At 34.7% G+C, this 19,682-nt stretch overlaps 1 protein-coding gene across 2 annotated transcripts in view; it reads left to right on the plus strand.

The window, feature by feature from the left end:
* The window catches only part of TRIM24 (tripartite motif containing 24), an 89,979-nt gene that overhangs the window by 34,257 nt on the left and 36,040 nt on the right, over positions 1-19,682 (plus strand). For both annotated transcript variants that reach the window (XM_068549531.1, XM_068549532.1), the window contains exons 2-5: positions 3,407-3,525; positions 6,904-7,051; positions 10,600-10,732; positions 16,576-16,692. In XM_068549531.1, coding sequence (XP_068405632.1) covers positions 3,407-3,525; positions 6,904-7,051; positions 10,600-10,732; positions 16,576-16,692 — 517 coding nt within the window. The remainder of the gene's footprint in view (positions 1-3,406; positions 3,526-6,903; positions 7,052-10,599; positions 10,733-16,575; positions 16,693-19,682) is intronic.

A 19,682-nucleotide genomic window follows, 5' to 3' on the forward strand; every position in this document is an offset into this window, starting at 1 on the left:
ACAAAAAAAATATTATTGGGTTTGTATTAGGAATTCTGTTAAACTGGTAGATCACATTAAGGAGAATTGACCTCTTTACTACATAAATTATCTCTATGCATGAACGTTGTCTCTCCATATATTTAGATCTTTTTTGATTTCTTAATTTTGTAGTTTTCAGCATACAAGTAATATACATGTTTGTTAGCATTTCATTTTGCTTAGAGCTGATTTCCATGTAGTTAAAAGGCTGTTCAAATTATTTCATATTTGTTTGTGCCTTTTGAGGAATTGGTCCATTTTACTTATATTGTCATTTTGTGTGAGTAGTGTTAATATTTCTCTGTCATTCTTTTGCTGTCTGCATGGTCTATAGTGATATCCCCACTTTTATTCTTTATGTTTGGTAAGTTGTGTCTTCTCCTTTGTCTTTGTCAGTCTTGCTGGAGGTTTGTTAATTTTATTGACCTTTTTGAATAACGAGCTTTTTGTTGAATTGACTTCAGTTTTCAATTTCATTCACTTCTGCTCTTATATTTATTATTTCCTGCCTCCTGTGAGGTAAAGGTTGAAGTCTAAGTTTCCCTTGCTGCATCCTTTGATATCCTGAGAGGGAGGCCCTCCTCCTTACTGGTCAATGGTGTGGAAGTTGATGCTCCCACCAGGCCTCTGTTGATACCTCCCTGGCTAGTAGGGGTATGGGTGCCTACTTACTGCTTCCCATGTGTTCTTCATTGACACATCTAAGGAGTGGGGATACAGGGGCAAGGGAGGTTACTGGTAAATAGTGATAAAAGTCCAGACTTTCCACTACCCTTCAGCATGGAGGTGGAGGGGTACCTCATTACTGTCCTGGAGGTACAAGCTCAGGCTCCTCACATAGTCTCCACTGGCACCACCCAGTGAGGACCAAAGCCCTAACTCCCCCCCAGGCTTCTCTGACACAGCCAGCAGGAGATGGTTGGGGCACCTGGTTTCTGCTTGGCCAGAGTAGAAGTCTAGGCTTCCCATTGGGTCTTTGCTGGTGGGAGAGGAAGCACATTTTTTTCTGTGGTGTTTTGCTGGAGTAGTTTTCCTTCTTGCCAGGCTGCCCTGTTCCTGTCCTCTGGATAGAGGGAGCAGGCTTTTGTGGACTTTTTTTTGTTGACACCTGTTGATATTTCTGAGATGGTAGCTTCATGAGCACCTACTTTGTCATATATGAGGCTAAAAGAAAACCCAGGAACTCACCATTGTCATTCCTTGGGTCCTGAGGTCTCTAGACAGTCTGCCTCCTGTCTACTTTTCTCAGTTTTATGTAGAATGTCTAGAGTCTTTAGCTGTACTTATCGGGAATAAGGAAAAACATGTTTTCTCAATCTTTCTATTCTGTGAAATGCATTGTCACATTTTTACAGGTTTTAATTACTAATTTCTTGTCAGTGCTATGTGTCAGGTATATCTTCTCCCAATCGGGGGCTTATCGTCTCACTTTCTTCATGGTAATCTTTTGTCTAACTGTAGTTCTTAACTTTAATGAACTTATTCATCTTTCTCTTATGCTCTTGCTCTTTGTTTCTTGATTGAGAAATTTATTCCAGCTCTAAGGTTACACAGATACTCTCCTGTATTTCCTCTTGAAAGTTTTAAAGTTCTAATCTATCCTATCCAAAAGAATTTTTTTTGAATTTTATTTTATTTTATTTTTTTATACAACAGGTTCTTTCTAGTCATCTATTTTATACATATTAGTGTATGTATGTCCATCCCAATCTCCCAGTTCATCCCACCACCACCCCCACCCCCGCTTTCCCCCCTTGGGGAATTGTTTTTTGAATTAAGGAGAGATCTGATTTCATCCTCCTCCCACTGTAGCGAACTATAGCACCCCTTTTCCACCAATTTCTAGTGCCACATCTGTCTTGTGTTTCTGGTATGTATATTCTGTTCCATTTTTGTTTATCCTTTCATAAATATCACACCATCTTAATTACCATAGCTTTATATGTTTACTGTGTTATTTGATAGACATGTTCCCCCAGCTTGTCAAAACTCTGTTGCAATCCCTGTTGGTATTATTATTAAAAACTGCATTGAATGTATAGACGTGTCTGGGGAGAACTGGCATCTTTACCATCAAGAGCATGGTGTTTTCATTACTTAGATTTTTTTTTTTAATGATTCTAAATATAGCTTAACATTTTTCTACACAATGGCCTTATACATTTAAAAAAATTTACTACTAAGTACTTTTTTTTGTTGCTATTGTAAAATAGTTTTTTTAATTAAAATTTTTGTTTATTGCTTGTATATACAAATGAAATTGACCTTTGGATTACTTTGTGTTCATTCTTATGCATTTCATTTTGAAAAAAATGTATCTGGGAACCTTACTGCAGTCTCCTTGGTACAAATTACTGCATCAAGTTTATATTACATTTTTTAATTTAATTAAAAATTTAGATTTTAATTCATTCACAATTATTATTTATTGTTTTACCAAGCACTATGAAAGATTCACGCCCCCCCGCACCCAAAAGGAACACTATTTGCACTTGTTAAAGGAAGCAGATTGTGTTTCTGAATCGAGATTCGGAACAAAACAAACATAAACAAAATGGGTATGTCTGTGTTCCACTTTCAGAAATCCTGATTCCATAGGTCCAGAGAGAACCAGAACTCTCCTTCTTTTAAAGTCTCCATATGATTCTGCACATCTCTATTTGAAAAACACTGTGAGAGAAGTTGCTAAACAATAAAAAGAATAGTCAAAAGGATATTTATTTGGAAGGGTATCTCATTTAAAATTATGAGCATTTATTCATCATTTAATATACTAGTGTGGGACATATACACATACACACCACATGTATACACACACGTGTGGGTGCACACACACATATAAAATCCCTATATATACATAAATTGAATTGCTTTGTGTTAAGTAATAGGTATGAATTTGAAGAGAGTGGACATTCACAGAATCCATTCACAGTTTGAATGAGAGGTGTTGGGTTAGGACTCAGTATGTTTGTATTAAAACTTAGAATGTGAGCTCATGGATATAAAGAACAGAATTGGTGGTTGCCTGAAGTGGGAGTAGGGGATGGGCGAAATGGGCGAAAAGGGTCAAAAGGTAGAAATTTCCAGTTATAAAATGAGTAAGTCATGGGGATGTAATGTACAGCATGGTGATTATAGTTAGGAATACTGTATTGTATATTTGAAAGTAGCTAGAGGAGTGGATCTTAAAAGTTCTCACCACCAGAAAAAAAAAATTGTAATTGTGCATGGTGACAGATGTTAACTGAATTTTTGTGGTGATCATTTTGCGATATATACAAATATCAAATCATTACGTTGTACACCTTAAACTAATTTTAATGTTATGTCAATTATACTTGAATTTAACAAAAAACAACTTAGAACACAATTTTGTCTTTCCCAGTGGGAGTCATTCGATGTCCAGTTTGCAGCCAAGAATGTGCCGAGAGACACATCATAGATAATTTTTTTGTGAAGGACACTACTGAGGTTCCCAGCAGTACAGTAGAAAAGTCTAATCAGGTAAGTGTATTAAGTCTTGAATCTTTTGCCTCCTCTTAATGAGGCAGCCTGAAATGCTGGAGAACTTACCATGCATTCGGTTGGTTTGTCTCAAACATATCTTTTAATTAATTTCAGATTCCCCCTTCACCTTGCTTGGCTTTCTTTTTCCTTCCTTTTAACATATTTGCTGGATAAACTGGGTTGTTAGTCCAGTAGAGTTAGCCTTATTCTGAATTTTGCTGACCTCTCCTTAAGTCATTTAACATGCTTCCCTGTCTCCTGTATTTTGTGTAAACTGGTGATAAAAATGTAGAGGCTGTTTCATAAGAATACTTTCATCCATATGTCTGTGTGTATTTCAAGCAGGAAGCTTATGATGTTTGGTTGTCTTTTTCCTGATGTTAATGGTGTTAATGAGCACTGCCAAGATTCCATATTTCATTAGGACTTTGAAAAATGGTGACATTTTCATTCTATCATTCCCCTTTATTTCTCAACTGGAATAGAAAGAAAAAAAGCTTCCTTCTTCTATTCTTAGGTTATACAGGAAAGGTAGTTAAATGCTTGATTCTTTCCCTTTAGTTGCTAATTATTAGAGTAGTGACTTAGTTTCTTAGCATTCTTCAGAGGTGACTAATGAGTGGTGTGTATGTGTGTTTATTGTTATGAACTCATGGATTTTTAACATAAAATGTGTTGTAGTTATTCTTATTGGTGCTCAATTTGTGCCGTCTTGGCAGTGAGGATTCCTGAGCCCTTCTGATACAATCGCAGTGTCACTGTTATCTCCCTTGCTTTCTATTTTGACAAGATATTGTTCATTTTCTGTTCTACACCTGGAACCAGCAGGTGGTTGGTTCTCCTAGGAGCCTTGGTTCCTTTTAGTCTGAAATGGTATTTAGAGAGCACAATATGGATACTAGGGGTGCTCATCACCATTGAGTTGGTCATTTTTCTAGGACTTACAGGAGAATGATATAACAGATACTTTCTATTTTAAAAAGAGAGAAAGGGAAAATATAGCAAGTATATATTGACATTTTGAAGTTGAATCTAGCATTGTAGATGTTCACAGAAAACTCAAGCAAATAGGAAGCCAACTAAGACGATCAAGTCCCTTTTACCTCTGGCATTGCAGTCTTCCTCCAGCACCACCTATTGCTAGAATCTAATGTGGAACCAGCTCATTAAGCATAATTGAGCCTTGCAGAGTAAGAGTATAGAAGAATAGAGTTAGTACTGAAAGTGGAAATTATAGCATTATCTCTGTCAAAACAGAAAACAAGAAGACAATAATTACTATATGTATGTACTGGAGATATTCAATCAAATCATCATGTTTTAAAGTTACTTGAAATGAATAATTCTTCTCTGTATGGTTAAGCCACCCACTTGATAGACAGGTTCATTAGTTTCATTTTGCTTTTGTTTAGGGTTTTGTTTAGGGCTTTAGTTTTTTTTTAATTTGAAATTTGTTTAACTACATATAGAACATTCATATACTGCTTCCAAAATAAAATCTATGAAACAGAGTATATTCAGAGAACTCAAACTTCTATCTCCATCTCACCTACCCCCTACCTTATTTTTTCTCTACCTTATAGCTAACCATTTAATTTCTTTTATGTTTTATCCTTACACTTTTAATATTATTTTATAATCTAAGTGATTTTATGTTATTTTTAAGATTTAAGCAAATAAGTCATCCCATCCCATCCTCATCTTTCCTAGTTAAGCAGTGGTATGATATGCTTTAACACTTTGCTTTTTTACTTTTACTTTTTATACTAGAGGTCCTTCCTTAACATTATGTATAGAAATCCCATACTCCTTTTGCCACATAATGTGGAGATTAAGTTTTAGGTGACATCCTTATAGAGGTGATAGTTGAAGCCGAGGGAGTAGGTGAGACCAATCCCTAGACCTAACAAAAATCTACAGAATCAGAGGAGAAAGAGTAGTGGTGGGGTCCAGAGAGGCAATCTGGGAGATAAGAGAATCTGGAAGGGTTAAGGAATCCAAATGATTTCTAGGAAGTAAGAGTCAGTGGCATCAAATGATGTTAGAAAGGTAGAAGACAAGAACTGAGAAAGGGCAGGTTTTGGTTTATGGAAATATTATCCAGGTATTTGGAATTTGGCTAATGTAAACCACTGACTGAGGGGAAAAATTTTTTTCCCAACCACAAATGATATCATGAGGACTGCTTATATGTTGTGTAACCTTAATACCTGTTCTCAGAGAATAGTGCCACCATCTACACAGTTATATAAGCTGGAAAAAAAGGTGCTATCTCTTCTTCATTTCATATCCAGTGCATCCTCCAAACCAGTCAGTTTTACTTCCCAAATCTCCTTCATTCATCTCCACTTCTACCACTGCAAAGGGCTCCTACCTATCTCTATGCAGAAGCACTTGCCCTTTTTCTAATCTCTTCTCTACATTGCAGGGACAGTGATTTTAAAAATGCACATCTGGCCATGTCACTTACTTAAAAGCTTTTAGGAGACTTCTTGAGACAAAGACCAAAATTGTCACATGATCCTTCTTGATCTGGCCCCTGCCTTGCCACCAGCTTCTTCTGTTGCCAGTCTTCCCCTTGATCTCTCCACTTGAGTCCTACTGGCTTTCTGTCACTTCTTTGAACCTGCCATGTTCTTGCTGGAGGCTTTGGTACATGCTGTTCTCTCTGCCTAGAAAGCTTTCATCAGTAACTGATGACTCAACTCTCTTATCTTGGTGCAAATATGATCTCTTTAGAGAAAGCCTTGCCTGGGTAATCTCTCCTCTCACCTTCCCCAACCATTCAACCCCACTAAAAACAGATCACTTTCCCCCATCATATGTTCTTCTAGCTTCTCATACTTTTTCCTTTATGGCACTTCTCAATTTGTAGTTATGTATTAGTATTATTGTTTCAATAATGTTTTACTTCCTCACAACCACTCAGTAAAATTCATAACCACTCAGTAAAATTTATCTTTACAACCACTCAGTAAAATTTATGTTATTACCCTTATTTTAAAGATGAGCATTCTAAGTAACCTGTCCAAGACTACTCATCCAGTAAGTAGGGGAACTGGGATTTGAACCTACACTTCATCTAGGAGACTGGGTGTCATAAGGGCAAGGATTGTGTTTGCTTTTCCTGATGGTTATATCCTCAACAGTTAGCATAGTGCCTAGAATATTTGATTTATTGAACTAAGGGCAATGTCCTTATATTTCCATTTCATATGTTTATAATTTAAAACATAGTGTCAGTTTAAATTTATGAACACTGTTAAGAAGATAACTGATAGAGTCAAGTATGGTTGGTATATCATTTATGTATGATTAGTCATGTGACCACCTTTTCTTTATTCTCAAAAATTGATGTGACGTTTCTTTTATTAGGTATGTACAAGCTGTGAGGACAATGCAGAAGCTAATGGGTTTTGTGTAGAGTGTGTTGAATGGCTCTGCAAGACATGCATCAGAGCTCATCAAAGGGTGAAATTCACAAAAGACCATACTGTGAGACAGAAAGAGGAAGTATCTCCAGGTAATAAATTTTTAAATTTCGTTTTTTCTCTATCCCTCCCAAGTCATTCTTTCTTTCCCATGCTAACTTGTTTTGATACACTTGTAAGCATTAAATATACTCTTCTCTTTTACTACAAGGAAGTCTATATTATGGCTGAATTTGAATACTTGTAAATGTTGGTAAGTATGAATAGATACAGAATTCCGCTTTATATTCATACTCACAACCCTCCTTCTCCTATAAATGCCTTAATTTGGTATGAATGTATAACAGGTGAAAAAGTTGCCTTTAAAACTTATTTTCTATATACGCTATTGATACTATGTATAAAATAGGCAACCAACGAGAACATACTGTATAGCACAGGGAACTCTACCTAATGCACTGTAGTGACCTAAATGGGAAGGAAATCCAAAAAAGAGGGGATATATGTATACATGACTCATTTTGCTGTACAGTAAGAACTAACACAACATTGTAAAGCAACTATATTCCAATAAAAATTAATTTAAAAAAATTTTTTACACTTATATTCTCTCTTATCTCTTATTTTTAAGATGATAAGGGGTGGGCTTAAAAAAAGTTTTACAACTCTTTTCTCTCTGATATTCTTGTAGTAAACCTGTTTCATGATATTTGTTATGTAGATAACCAAAGAAACTTTGCTTTTTATGTATTTAATTATGGTTTCTGGGTTTTTATTGTGTTGCTTATAATGTAAAGTTCACTAATAACATTTTTTGTATAGTAAAATATGTGTAACTTAAAATTTGACATTCTAACCATTTTTAAGTGTACGAATCATTGGTACTAATTGTATTCAAAGTATTAGGCAACCATCACCACCATTTCCAAAACTTTTTTAACACTTCCAAAAGAAACTGTACCCAATAAATAATAATTGCCCATTCCTCTCTCCTCACCATTCCCTGCTAACCTCTAATCTACTATCTGTCTCAATGAATTTGCTTATTCTAGATATTTCATACAAGTGGAATCATATGGTATTTGTCCCTCAATGTCTGGCTTATTTCACTTACCACAGTAGTGTCTTCAGGTTTTATCCATGTTGTAATATTTATCAGCATTTTGTTGATTTTTATGGCTCATTAGTATATTTCTGTTTAAAAATTAATCCACTGCTTTTTATTCATTGAGTCAACCAGTGTTTGTATGCCTATTCTATATTCCAGGAACTTTGCTAGATTGAAGAGATGAAAAAGTGAATAAGATAGGTACTTCCTACCCTCCAGGAGTTATTAGTATGATGAAGACTATGAACAAATTAGCAATCATAGTTTAGCCTCATAAGTTCTGTAGGAGCACATGAAAGGAGTACCAAACTCAGATATGGGGATTTACATTGAAGGCCACATCTGGGACTTCAAGGATGAATGGAAGTTCATCGCATAAATGAGAAGGGTGGGGAAAACTGAAGCACATGCACAAATTTCCAGAGGGGGAACGTTGAGTGTAGCTGGAGAGTAAGATGCAAGAAGAGGAGAAGTAAGAGATGAGGCTAGGAGTCTTGAGACACAGGAAAAGGGGGATATAATTTCTGAGAACACTGATGAAGAAGAGACCCAAAAGAGGAAAGGCCAGGTATATACTCAGGTAAATTTAATAGATTAGTTCTAGAAAGACTTCTGTTTTTCTGTAAAGTCAGCCATCTATTGAAAAAAGAGCAGAGGAAATAGGACTGAAAGGTTAGAAATATGGAGGATATTTGAAATAACTCCAGTTGAAAGAGAGCTCTAGCTTTGGAAATAGGATTGCTTGGTAGCATCAACGTTACATTTGGTATAGTCCTTAAAACTTCCTCGGGGCTTCCCTGGTGGCACAGTGGTTGAGAGTCCGCCTGCCAATGCAGGGGACACGGGTTCGTGCCCCGGTCTGGGAAGATCCCACATGCCGCGGAGCGGCTGGGCCCGTGAGCCACAGCTGCTGAGCCTGCACGTCAGTGCAGTGCACTTCCTCTATCAGTCCTCGGCAGTCTGATATAGAGAAGAATTCAACTATTTAGGGTTGGGGTTTAGCTGGACCAACATTCTAGAAGTTCCACAGGATAAGAGATGCGGATATAGGCATGTGTTGACATGAAGAATTTGGAGATTTTAACTGTATAAAGAAAGTGAAGTTGACAGTGTCAGTTGATAGGGCGAAAGAAATGGTTAAGGACTAGAAATATTCAGTGAGGTACAGTGAGAGTAGTTTAAGAATTGGGAAGTTAGAAAGTAGAAGTTATTAGAGTGGGCTATTTGAATTTATGATTATAGAAATGGAACAGTAATGGACAATAAATCTAGGGTGGGACCATGGTGTGTATGAAATGGAATAAGTAGCTAAAATGAAGTACAGGTCTCTAGAGATGAAAAAGTCTGAGAGGCTTGTCTTTATGTGGTACTCTCTGTGGACTTCTGAATCATCCAGGATGATGATGAGACGAAGGGCTAGGAGGATGACTATGAGTCAGGATTGAAATTCTTCATAAATAAAGGAAGTCTATAAAGGGATGACATAATGTCATAATTATCTAAATCAGAAGCTCTATAAATAATTATTCCTGAAGAACAGGTACAGACCAGGATGTCCCAAGCCAACTAAGGATGTATGGTCACCCATCATCTACTGTGATGCCCAGATGATATGAACCTCAAGGAGAAGGGTGCAGGGAGCTATGACAATAGTAATATTGAACCATCTTTGCTTTGCTGGAATTAATTCCATTTGGTCTTGATGTGTTGTGCTTTTAGTATTCTTTTAATACATTACTAATTTTCTCTATCTGGTTGTTTTCCTTTTTTTGTTCAGAATTTTATATATTTTTCCCTTCTTTTTGATATGACTAAATAGTAGTTTACCTTTTTGTTTTTATCCCTAAATTTATCTAATTACCCTCAATATATTTTTTAGTTCATTAATTTTATTTTTAATTCCTCTCAGCTTACCTTGGTATTGTTTAATCAGTCATTGTATTTATTTGTATTCTAATTTTTCTATTTAACATTGTAACATAAACATTGCCCAGTTTTATCTCCTCTCTAGATAACTATTAAGAAGTTATGTGGATGACTACAGTGTAATAGTGTAAACTTTATGATTATTTCTGTGTTAATGGGTATCCTCTGTTAGGAATTTTGCAAAAGTGGGGAAATAATTTTTCCACCTCCTCTTTTATACATTTTTATTAGATTTTTCTGCATTGCATTAAAAAAAAAAAAACTCCCACGTTTGGAATACAAAACATTCCAGTTGGTTCCGTTCACTTATCTGGGCTATTAAGGTTTTTTAATTTCATAAAACATCTTTTTAGCTACACACTTTCTTTTTCTCCTGAATTAATTTTAATTTTTACACTGGAAAGTGGAAAGCTCATTTATCTTTTCCTCCAGAAATGCAAAAAATACTTAATATTTTATTATCTGTAAAACCTGCTGGTAATGGTGGTGTCAGTGAAACTTTAGCTCCTTTATATCTCAATGGACTTGAATTTAAATGAACAATCTAATAATTACACTATTCAATTATGTTAATTTTCTTCTTTTTGCCTCCCATTGTCTCTACAGAGGCAGTTGGTGTGACCAGTCAGCGACCAGTGTTTTGTCCTTTTCATAAGAAGGAGCAGCTGAAACTTTACTGTGAAACATGTGACAAACTGACATGTCGGGACTGCCAGTTATTAGAACATAAAGAGCACAGGTACCTGCATCTTTCCTACATACATAGATTTATAATACAGCTTTATGAGGACTAGACGACTGCTGGCACCCCAGCCAAATGGCCGTCTGCAAATAATGTTTTGTTTGGCCATCAGTATGTTGGCCTAGTTCAAGATTTTTCAACTTTGGTGCTGCTGCCTTTGTTGTGGGGGCTATGTGGTACATTGTATGGTGTTTAACTGCACCTTTGACCTCCGTTTACTAGATTCCAATAGCATTCTCCCAGTTGTGACAACCAAAAAATGTCTCTAGACGTTGCCAAATGCCCTAGGCAGCAAAATCACCCTAGCTGAGGACCACTGGCTGACGCACTTTTTAAAACTATATGGAGGGGCTTCCCTGGTGGCGCAGTGGTTGAGAGTCTGCCTGCCAATGCAGGGGACATGGGTTCGAACCCTGGTCTGGGAAGATCCCACATGCCACGGAGCAGCTGGGCCCGTGAGCCACAATTGCTGAGCCTGTGCGTCTGGAGCCTGTGCTCCGCAACAAGAGAGGCCGCGATAGTGAGAGGCCCGCGCACCGCGATGAAGAGCGGCCCCCGCTTGCCGCAACTAGAGAAAGCCCTCGCACAGAAATGAAGACCTAACACAGCCATAAATAAATAAATAAATAAATTTAAAAAAAAAAACTATATGGAATTAGTTGCCAGCGTTGTAAATAAGATTTTACATTTAAAAAAACATTTAGATCTCTGGCTTTGGTTTTGGTTTTTGTTTTCTGTTTTTCTTTGTTTCGTTTTTTAAGGAAATTGAATCTGTTTTAGCCCTAGGTCCCATATATTCAATACATTCATGTCAGTATTTGACTGGAATTGACTTTAGTCCTCTTTAGGAAGGGCATGCTCTTCTAATTCATCATAGTTCCTACCAAAGCTTACTTTTAAACCTGTCCTCCATAGGCATTTGAATTAGCAACAACTGAATTAAACAGTAAGAGTCTGATAAATTGATACAGATATAATTGGTTGAAAAAGGTCTCCCAATAATGGCAGACTAGGTAATTTGGACCAGCCATACCAGTGAGGATAACTAGAAAACATGGACAAAATACAGAAATCATTGATAAGATATTTTTAGAGCTTGGTAATAAAGAATTATTGGACCAGGATTGGGTTGGAGTGGGGACAGAGAATGGTACAGGCTTTTTTCCCCTTGGAAGCATTTGCCTAGAGGTTGAGGGGTGCTTTTAATATGCTCACAGGGCTGAAAGACAGGGATTGGAGTTCAGGGTCACAGGGGTTAAAGGCTTCTTCTTGCCTTGAGTTGGGATTCTGAAAGTCTACACTATTATGGTAAAGATGAACGAGCTAGTAAATATTACAGTTCCTCACTGGAACTAAAGTGCAGAATCAGATCTTCTCAGTACCCAAAGTTGGATTAAATTGAAATCTTATTGCTTGTGCCCCAAGGTACCTGGTAGAATAAAATGTAAATCCTCCCTGGAGGAAGAAAACATCACCCTAGACCTCAGATTTATTTAATAATGAGTTTTACAAAATGGTTCAGCACACAATTAGAAATAACCAAATATGCTAGGAGATAAGACAATGAACAATGTCTAGAGCTTACATTACAGTAACTGAAATTAACTCAATAGAGGGTTTAAGAGCAGATCTGACATGCCAGGAAATGAGAATTAATGAACTGGGAGAAAATTAAGAAAACATCAAAGTGAAGCATGATAAACAGAAAGATGGAAAATGGAAGAGGGATCGAGAAGATGTAACACAGGGTGTAATTGAGGTCCAAGAAAGAGAGAAAAGAATGGGAAGGAAGCAACATTTGAGGGCAGAATATAATGGCTTAGAACTTTGTAATACTGAAGAAAGACATCTAGCCCATATTCAAGAAGCCCCATAACTCCCCAGCAGGATAATTAAAAAATAAAGTAATATTTTTGAAGTGTAAAAAGAAAATACTATAAAACCAAAATTCTATACCCAGTGAACATATTCTTCAGAAATGAAGGTTCATAAGAAAGACATTTTCAAACAAAATAAACTGGGAGAAGTTATCCCCAGTAAACACTCACGAAAGCACACATTAGGCAGAAGAAAAACGGTAGGTGATGCATGATGGAAAGAATGGCTAAAATGATAAGTATGAGTAAATCTAAATAAATGTTGACTTAAACAGTAATGTCTTGGTGTGTCATGTGTGTGTTAAATATCACACAGACATGTTAGGAGGATATGGAGTTCATGTTCTAAGGTTCATGCATCGCTTAGGAAGAAGGTAGTAAACTACAAATTCTTAGATGATAAGTTAAGATCTGCATTTTTTTAATGCATAGAGTAGTCACTAAATGAATATTAAAAGTCAATATGATTATCAAGATAACAGAGGGAGGAAGTAGAAAAATGAACAATTAATTAGTCTAAACACAGGCCAAAAAAGAGAATAGGAACAAAGAACAAATGGGATTTAATAAGACTTGATAAGTTGGTACATCTCTAAATATATTTGTAATTATAATAAACGTGAATGGATAAAATGTTCCAAATTAAAAGATTCCAGGCTGGATAAGAAAGCAAATAGAGAACCTGCTACTTGCTTTTTGTAAGAGAAACATCTAAAACCTAAGTATATAAAAAGAATAATGAGAAAAGCTATGCCATACAAACACTAATCAAAGGTAAGCTGGTATATCAAAGTACATTATTTGAGATAAAGAGAGAAACTTTATAACAATAAAAGGCTCTTTTTATCTAAAAGATATAAGAGTTCTAAATTTATATTCCTCATAGCCTTACAACATATAAAGAAAAAAGACAGAACTTAGAACATAGAGACAAATCCACATTGTGGGAAATTTAACATATTTCTCTCAGTAATTGACAAAACAAGCAGACTGAAACTCAGTAAGGATATTTCAGTAAGAGTCAAAAAACACAATTAGCAAATGACCTCATAGACATTAAGGACACTGCACCCAATAATACACATTATTCCAAACATAAAAAAGGAAAAAATCAACCATATGCCAGGGCAGTTTTACATTTCAGAAGATCGAAATCATATAAATTCTTGTGTAAACTCAATGCAGTCAATCTAGAAAACAGTAATAAATGAGAAAAATCTCCATATATTTGAAAATGAAGAAATGTAATTCATATCAAAATGCAATGATGTATGATCCTGGACTGTATCCTGGACTAGAGAGGGGAAATGATATAGAGGACATTATTGAGACAAATCACGTAATTGGAGAATGGTCTGTAGATTAGATGAAAGTATTATCTCAATGTCAGTTTTCCTGTATTTAATAATTACACTGTGGTTACATAATAGAATGTCCTTGTTTTTAGGAAATGCATACTAATTATTAAGGAGTTAAAGGACTTTGCTGAGGCAATATTTGAAAATCTTTGTAAAGGTATATGTGAGATCTCTGTGCTATTGCAAATCTAACTTTGAAATTATTTCAAAAATAAGCAGTTAAAAATAAATTTAAATAAAGCATCAAAGAAGAAATTCCAATGAATATTAGAAAATATTTTTATCTGAATGATAGTGAAAATACTATTCTTGACGTATCCTGCTAAAGCCGTGATTAGAGGAAAATATATATCGCTAATGCATGTATTAGATATTAAGGATAAAATGTAAATGTCCTAAACATTTATCTCAAGTTAGAAAAAGCAGCAAATTAAACTCAAAGTAAGTAGCAAAAAGGATACAATAAATACAATGCAGAATCAAAGCCAAACATTGGATCTTTCAAAAGATTAACAAATCTCTTTATGAATGATTAAAAAGAAAACAGACTCAAAAAACCAATGCCAGGAGCGAAAAGAGGGGCATCACCACATTTTCTACAGGCATTTAAAAATATAAGAAGGTTTTTTGTCAATAGATTTGAAAATTTTTACATGAAATGGGATAATTCTTAGAAAATACACTTACCAAAACTAGCACAATATAAAATAGAGAATCAGAACAGTCCTTTAGTGTAAATCCCACAAAGAAAACTACAGACCCAAATGATTTCACTGATGAATCTACAAAATAGGTAAGGTTAAAATAATGCCTTTCCTATACAGTCTTGTCCATAGAATGGTAAAGAATGAATTCTCTCCAACTTGTTTTATGAGAAATCAAAATAGAAAATTACAAACCAGTCTTACCCATGAAATGAACTTAAAATTTCTAAGAAATACGTTAGGAAACCAAGTCCAGGAGCATTGTGATTTTTGGATAATATAATCACAACCAAGTTAACCTTATTATAGGAATACAAAGTTCATTTAACCTTTGAAAATCATTCATGTAATTCGTCCTGTTTAAAGAATAAAGGAAAAATTATATGACCATCTCCATAGAGGCAGAAGAAACAGTCAAGAAAGAATGTATATCCATGATATACAATCTTAGCAAACTAGGAATAAAAGAAAATTTCTCAAACCTGGTAAAGATTATCTATGAAAAGAGCTAGAAAACATCATAATGGAATATTGTAAGTTTTTTGCATTGAGTTTAGGATAAACCTAAATAAACACAACCAGTTTGATCATTCCATTTAATAATTACATTGTATTAGGGTTCCAAAGAGTGTATAACAAAAAAAGTTTACTAAGATAAAAAAACTTGCACCTAAGAAAGAATTTTAAATGTCATTATTTACAAATGATATGATTATATACAAATGAAATCCGATAGAAATATTATTAACTGTGTGTTCCCCCTTTTTTCTAACTCTGGCAACCCTACTTATAATACTTACTGATTTAATTACACTTACACTTTTAAATCACATTATGTAAAATAATGTATTTTGTGCATTTTATGAAAAACTTTTAATAAAACTCCTTTTATGTATCTTACACATCATCTGTTTCTCTAGAGCGCCTTTGGAGTCATCTTACATAGTTTGTCAGAGGTTGTTATCTTAACTTTCAAGTCAATTTTTTTTTAATTTAGATATTTTATGATATTGTTGCTTGAAGCTTTGTCACATGCAAGGCATAACATCAGGAGTTTTGCCCCCATCCCCTCACTTCCCCCCATTTATTAAAAGCATGCAATATTTGTTATTTGTGACCTGTAGCACAACTACCTGTTATTTAAAAGTGATCTTCAAAATATTTGTTTACAAAGCATCAAACTTTCATAATTATGAAATTGCAAAATAGTTAATAAATCTACATAGATATTTATCTATGATTACTTTTTGCCAGGTCCACCAAGAGAGCCTGTTAAGCTTGTAAAACTGTGAATGATTGAATGTGTGTTTTTCTCAGATTTTAAAAATTATTTAAAGAGTGTCTATGGACTTACCTGGTGGCGCAGTGGTTAAGAATCCGCCTACCAGTGCAGGGGACATGGGTTCGAGCCCTGGTACGGGAAGATCCCACATGCTGCGGAGCAACTAAGCCTGTGCGCCACCACTGTTGAGCCTGCACACCGCAACTACTGAAGCCCACACGCCTAGATGCAACAAGAGAAGCCACCACAATGAGAAGCCCATGCACCGCAATGAAGAGTAGCCCCCGCTCACCGCAACTAGAGAAAGCCCGCACACAGCAATGAAGACCCAACACAGCCAAAAATAAATAAATAAATAAATTTATTTAAAAAATAGAAATTAAAAAAAATAAAGAGTGTCCATGATTAATATCTGTAAAGACTCCCTCCTTTTTAAGAGAGAATTTGGGTGGGGTGGGGGAAACCTGCCTTCTATGGATATATTTGGTATTTTAAAAAGATTATTATTTATATCCTTTATACTCATAAATAGTTTCCTATTAGTTATTTGTTTGCTTTGGGGCTTTTCCTCATTTTAGACAGACATTTGTGTGAAATAAATTGCTTATTATTTTTTCAGATATCAATTTATAGAAGAAGCTTTTCAGAATCAGAAAGTGATCATAGATACACTAATCACCAAACTGATGGAAAAAACAAAATACATAAAATTCACAGGAAATCAAATCCAAAACAGGTAAATTTATATTTATGGTATTACTTAAATCATCTATATAAAATGTGTTAAGTATATTAACTTTAAGAACAGACATTTTACTTAACTCGTGGTGAAGTACATCCAAGTAAGCTGTCAGATGGGTCTAATAACACATAATTGATAAGTCTTTTCCAGAAACTTTGGGTTTCTGGGAAGTTTGGAAAGTATTCTTTTCAGCCATGAAATTTCAAAACTGTTATGGTAATAAGCTACATTTAATAACAGCTCATTTATCAGGTAAGTATTAATAATTTTTAATTATTTTGTGTTTTCCAATTATCCAAGAAATGCCAGGATTTAAAAACAAAATCAACTATTTTTATAGTACTGTAAAATATTTCAACACTTAATTAGATACATAATTGCTATTTTAAGGATTGCTAAACTTAGAGATGCCTCCCCTGAGCTGTCAGCTTTTAACTGCAATGAGGCAGAGATCATAGAACACCAGGAGACAGGGCTTGTTAAACTGTTTCACATACCTTTTACTCCTTGTCAGATACAATACTTAAACAGCTTCTGCATATTGCTTGTTATACTGTTTGTCCTCCAAGGGAGTAAATCATCAACTGTCCAAAGGCTCATGTCCTAAAATTCAGCGATTGGAGAGCAAAACCATTGACCTCTGTGGGGAGGAGGGAGTTTGCCTAGTACCCCCCTTTGCATCCCATTTGAGGCACATGCTGACATTTTACAACACCTGTGAAATCCCATGTCCCCGTTCTTTTGTTGTTTTGCACATGAAAGTAACATGTCACTACTTAAATAGATAAAGAAATGCTTATTTGAAAGAGCCTGAATAAGAGATGCCTTGCAGGGGCTTTGAATGTTGTTCATAGGGAGAAGTATGTCAGCCTTTTGTAGTTCATCTTCCTTAAGATCGTCACAATCTGTTACTCTCACCATTTTTCAACATGGCTAGGGTGGGGCATTTGGGACTTTTTTCCAAGGAATTCCTTGGCTTACCTGATTTCCTTAAAGGAGATTTTAAACATAATTTAACCTTTTCTTGACTCCTTGGTGTTATTATTACATCTATTATACATTGTGATAATAAAAGTTCTGTTGTGTGTCTTTTAGTTTCTATTATTCTTTTGTTATCAGCTCTCATTTCATTTTACCTTTCTCTTTCACATGAGAACTGTAGTTGACCAAATACTATTTCCTTTGTCATATTCTAATAACAGTACTGTATTTTTGCCAAATTGATGTAATTGGTGGGTTTAAAATTTTGTATCTGAGTAATTGAAAATATATAATGAATATTTATGGAATGATAAGGGTAGATAATCTCTACCATCTAGTGGCAAACAGTAGTAACTGTAAAATAACTAATTTTATGTAAATGATCCACCGTTGATGAAATTCACCATTTTGACTTTTTTCTTACTCTTTCATTGTGTATATGGTATGACCTATGGACCAGAGTTTACTTTTTTTTTTTAAACATATGGATATTCATGTGTTCCAACACTTGTTCCGTTTGTTGAAAAGATTATCCTGTTGCTATTAAACTGCCTTAGTACCTTTGTTGAAAATCTGTTGACCATATATGTGTGAGATTATTTTGAACTCTCTTTCCATTGTGCTTTTCTTTCTTGCTAATACCCCACTTTCTTCATGACTAGAGCTTTTTATAGTAAGTCTTAAAATCAGATAGTGTGAATTTTCCAAATATTTTTTTTACCTTTTTTTTTTTTTTTAGTAGTTTATGCTCTTTTTACAAAATAATACATTATGGTGTGAAAGGATTTTAGTTTTTGAATTGTGGTAAAAATTAAAGACTCTTTGGATTAGATGCTAATTCTTTGTATCTTTATAGCTACCGGATTATAGAAGGATTAAATTTACTGGACTGACTTTGCTATTAATTCATCTTTATGCATGTGCAAACATGGCATTACTTGTCCCTTTTTCATCCTGTTCTACCATCATGAGGATTTAAATTAGTTGGGTTTTTGGGGTTTTTTTTGGTTTTTTGGGGGGTTGTTTTTTTTTGTTTTTTTTTTTTGAGGTTGTTTGCTTCCTAGACCTATCTGGTTTCCTTGATCCTCTAGCCAATATTGATGTTAAATAATTATCTTGAAGAATTTCCAACGTTGGTGGTGGGGGGTGATAAATTAAGAGTTTGGGATTAACATATACACACTACTATATATAAAATAGGTAACCAACAAGGACCTACTGTATAGCACAGGGAAATTATATGCAATATTTTGTAATAACGTATAAGGGAAAATAATCTGAAAAAGAATATATATATATATGTATGTATAACTGAATCACTTTTCTGTACACCTGAAACTAATACAACGTTGTAAATCAACTATAATTTTAAAAAAATAATAATAATTTCCAAGAGAATAAAATCCCTGCCCTTTTCATCTTAAGTGTTGGAAGATAAGCAGACAGAAGAAATGAAGCCTTTTATTTATCTCAGAATGTTTGATGGTGGATGCCGCATTATTCTTTTTCTGCTTTTATAAGATATTCTGGTGTAATGCTCTGTATTTTTTGTCCTATCCATCTTGATCTCCATGAAAACAGCATTCCCATTTTCTCTAATCAAAGGAAAAAATGTATATGCTGGTTGATAAAAACATATAGTTATTTGGCTGCTTATTTCAAGACAAATGTGTTATTAAAAGTAGCAAACTACTATTACTGTCTTTCTGCTTTTATTCAGATATAATGAATGGGTAACAGTTCAGATGACTAAGATAATAGTGACACATTTAAGCTTTTCTACTTCTTAGTTGCAGTGAATACAGTAGAACTCATTCAGTCCTGGTTTTCCTTATCTTGTTTATAAATCATTTTTTTGTCCGTCCTTTTAGGCTGAGAATTTTTCCAGGTGTCATAATCTTTCCAAATAATGTTTTCTTAAGATGTGTTCATTCTCTTGCAGTTTTAGACATTTTGATATTAAGATTGAATTGACTATGTCTTTTGGAAGAATTAATATTTCT

This window comes from Eschrichtius robustus, chromosome 8 (genome assembly GCF_028021215.1).
Source record: "Eschrichtius robustus isolate mEscRob2 chromosome 8, mEscRob2.pri, whole genome shotgun sequence".
Classification (NCBI taxonomy): domain Eukaryota; kingdom Metazoa; phylum Chordata; class Mammalia; order Artiodactyla; family Eschrichtiidae; genus Eschrichtius; species Eschrichtius robustus.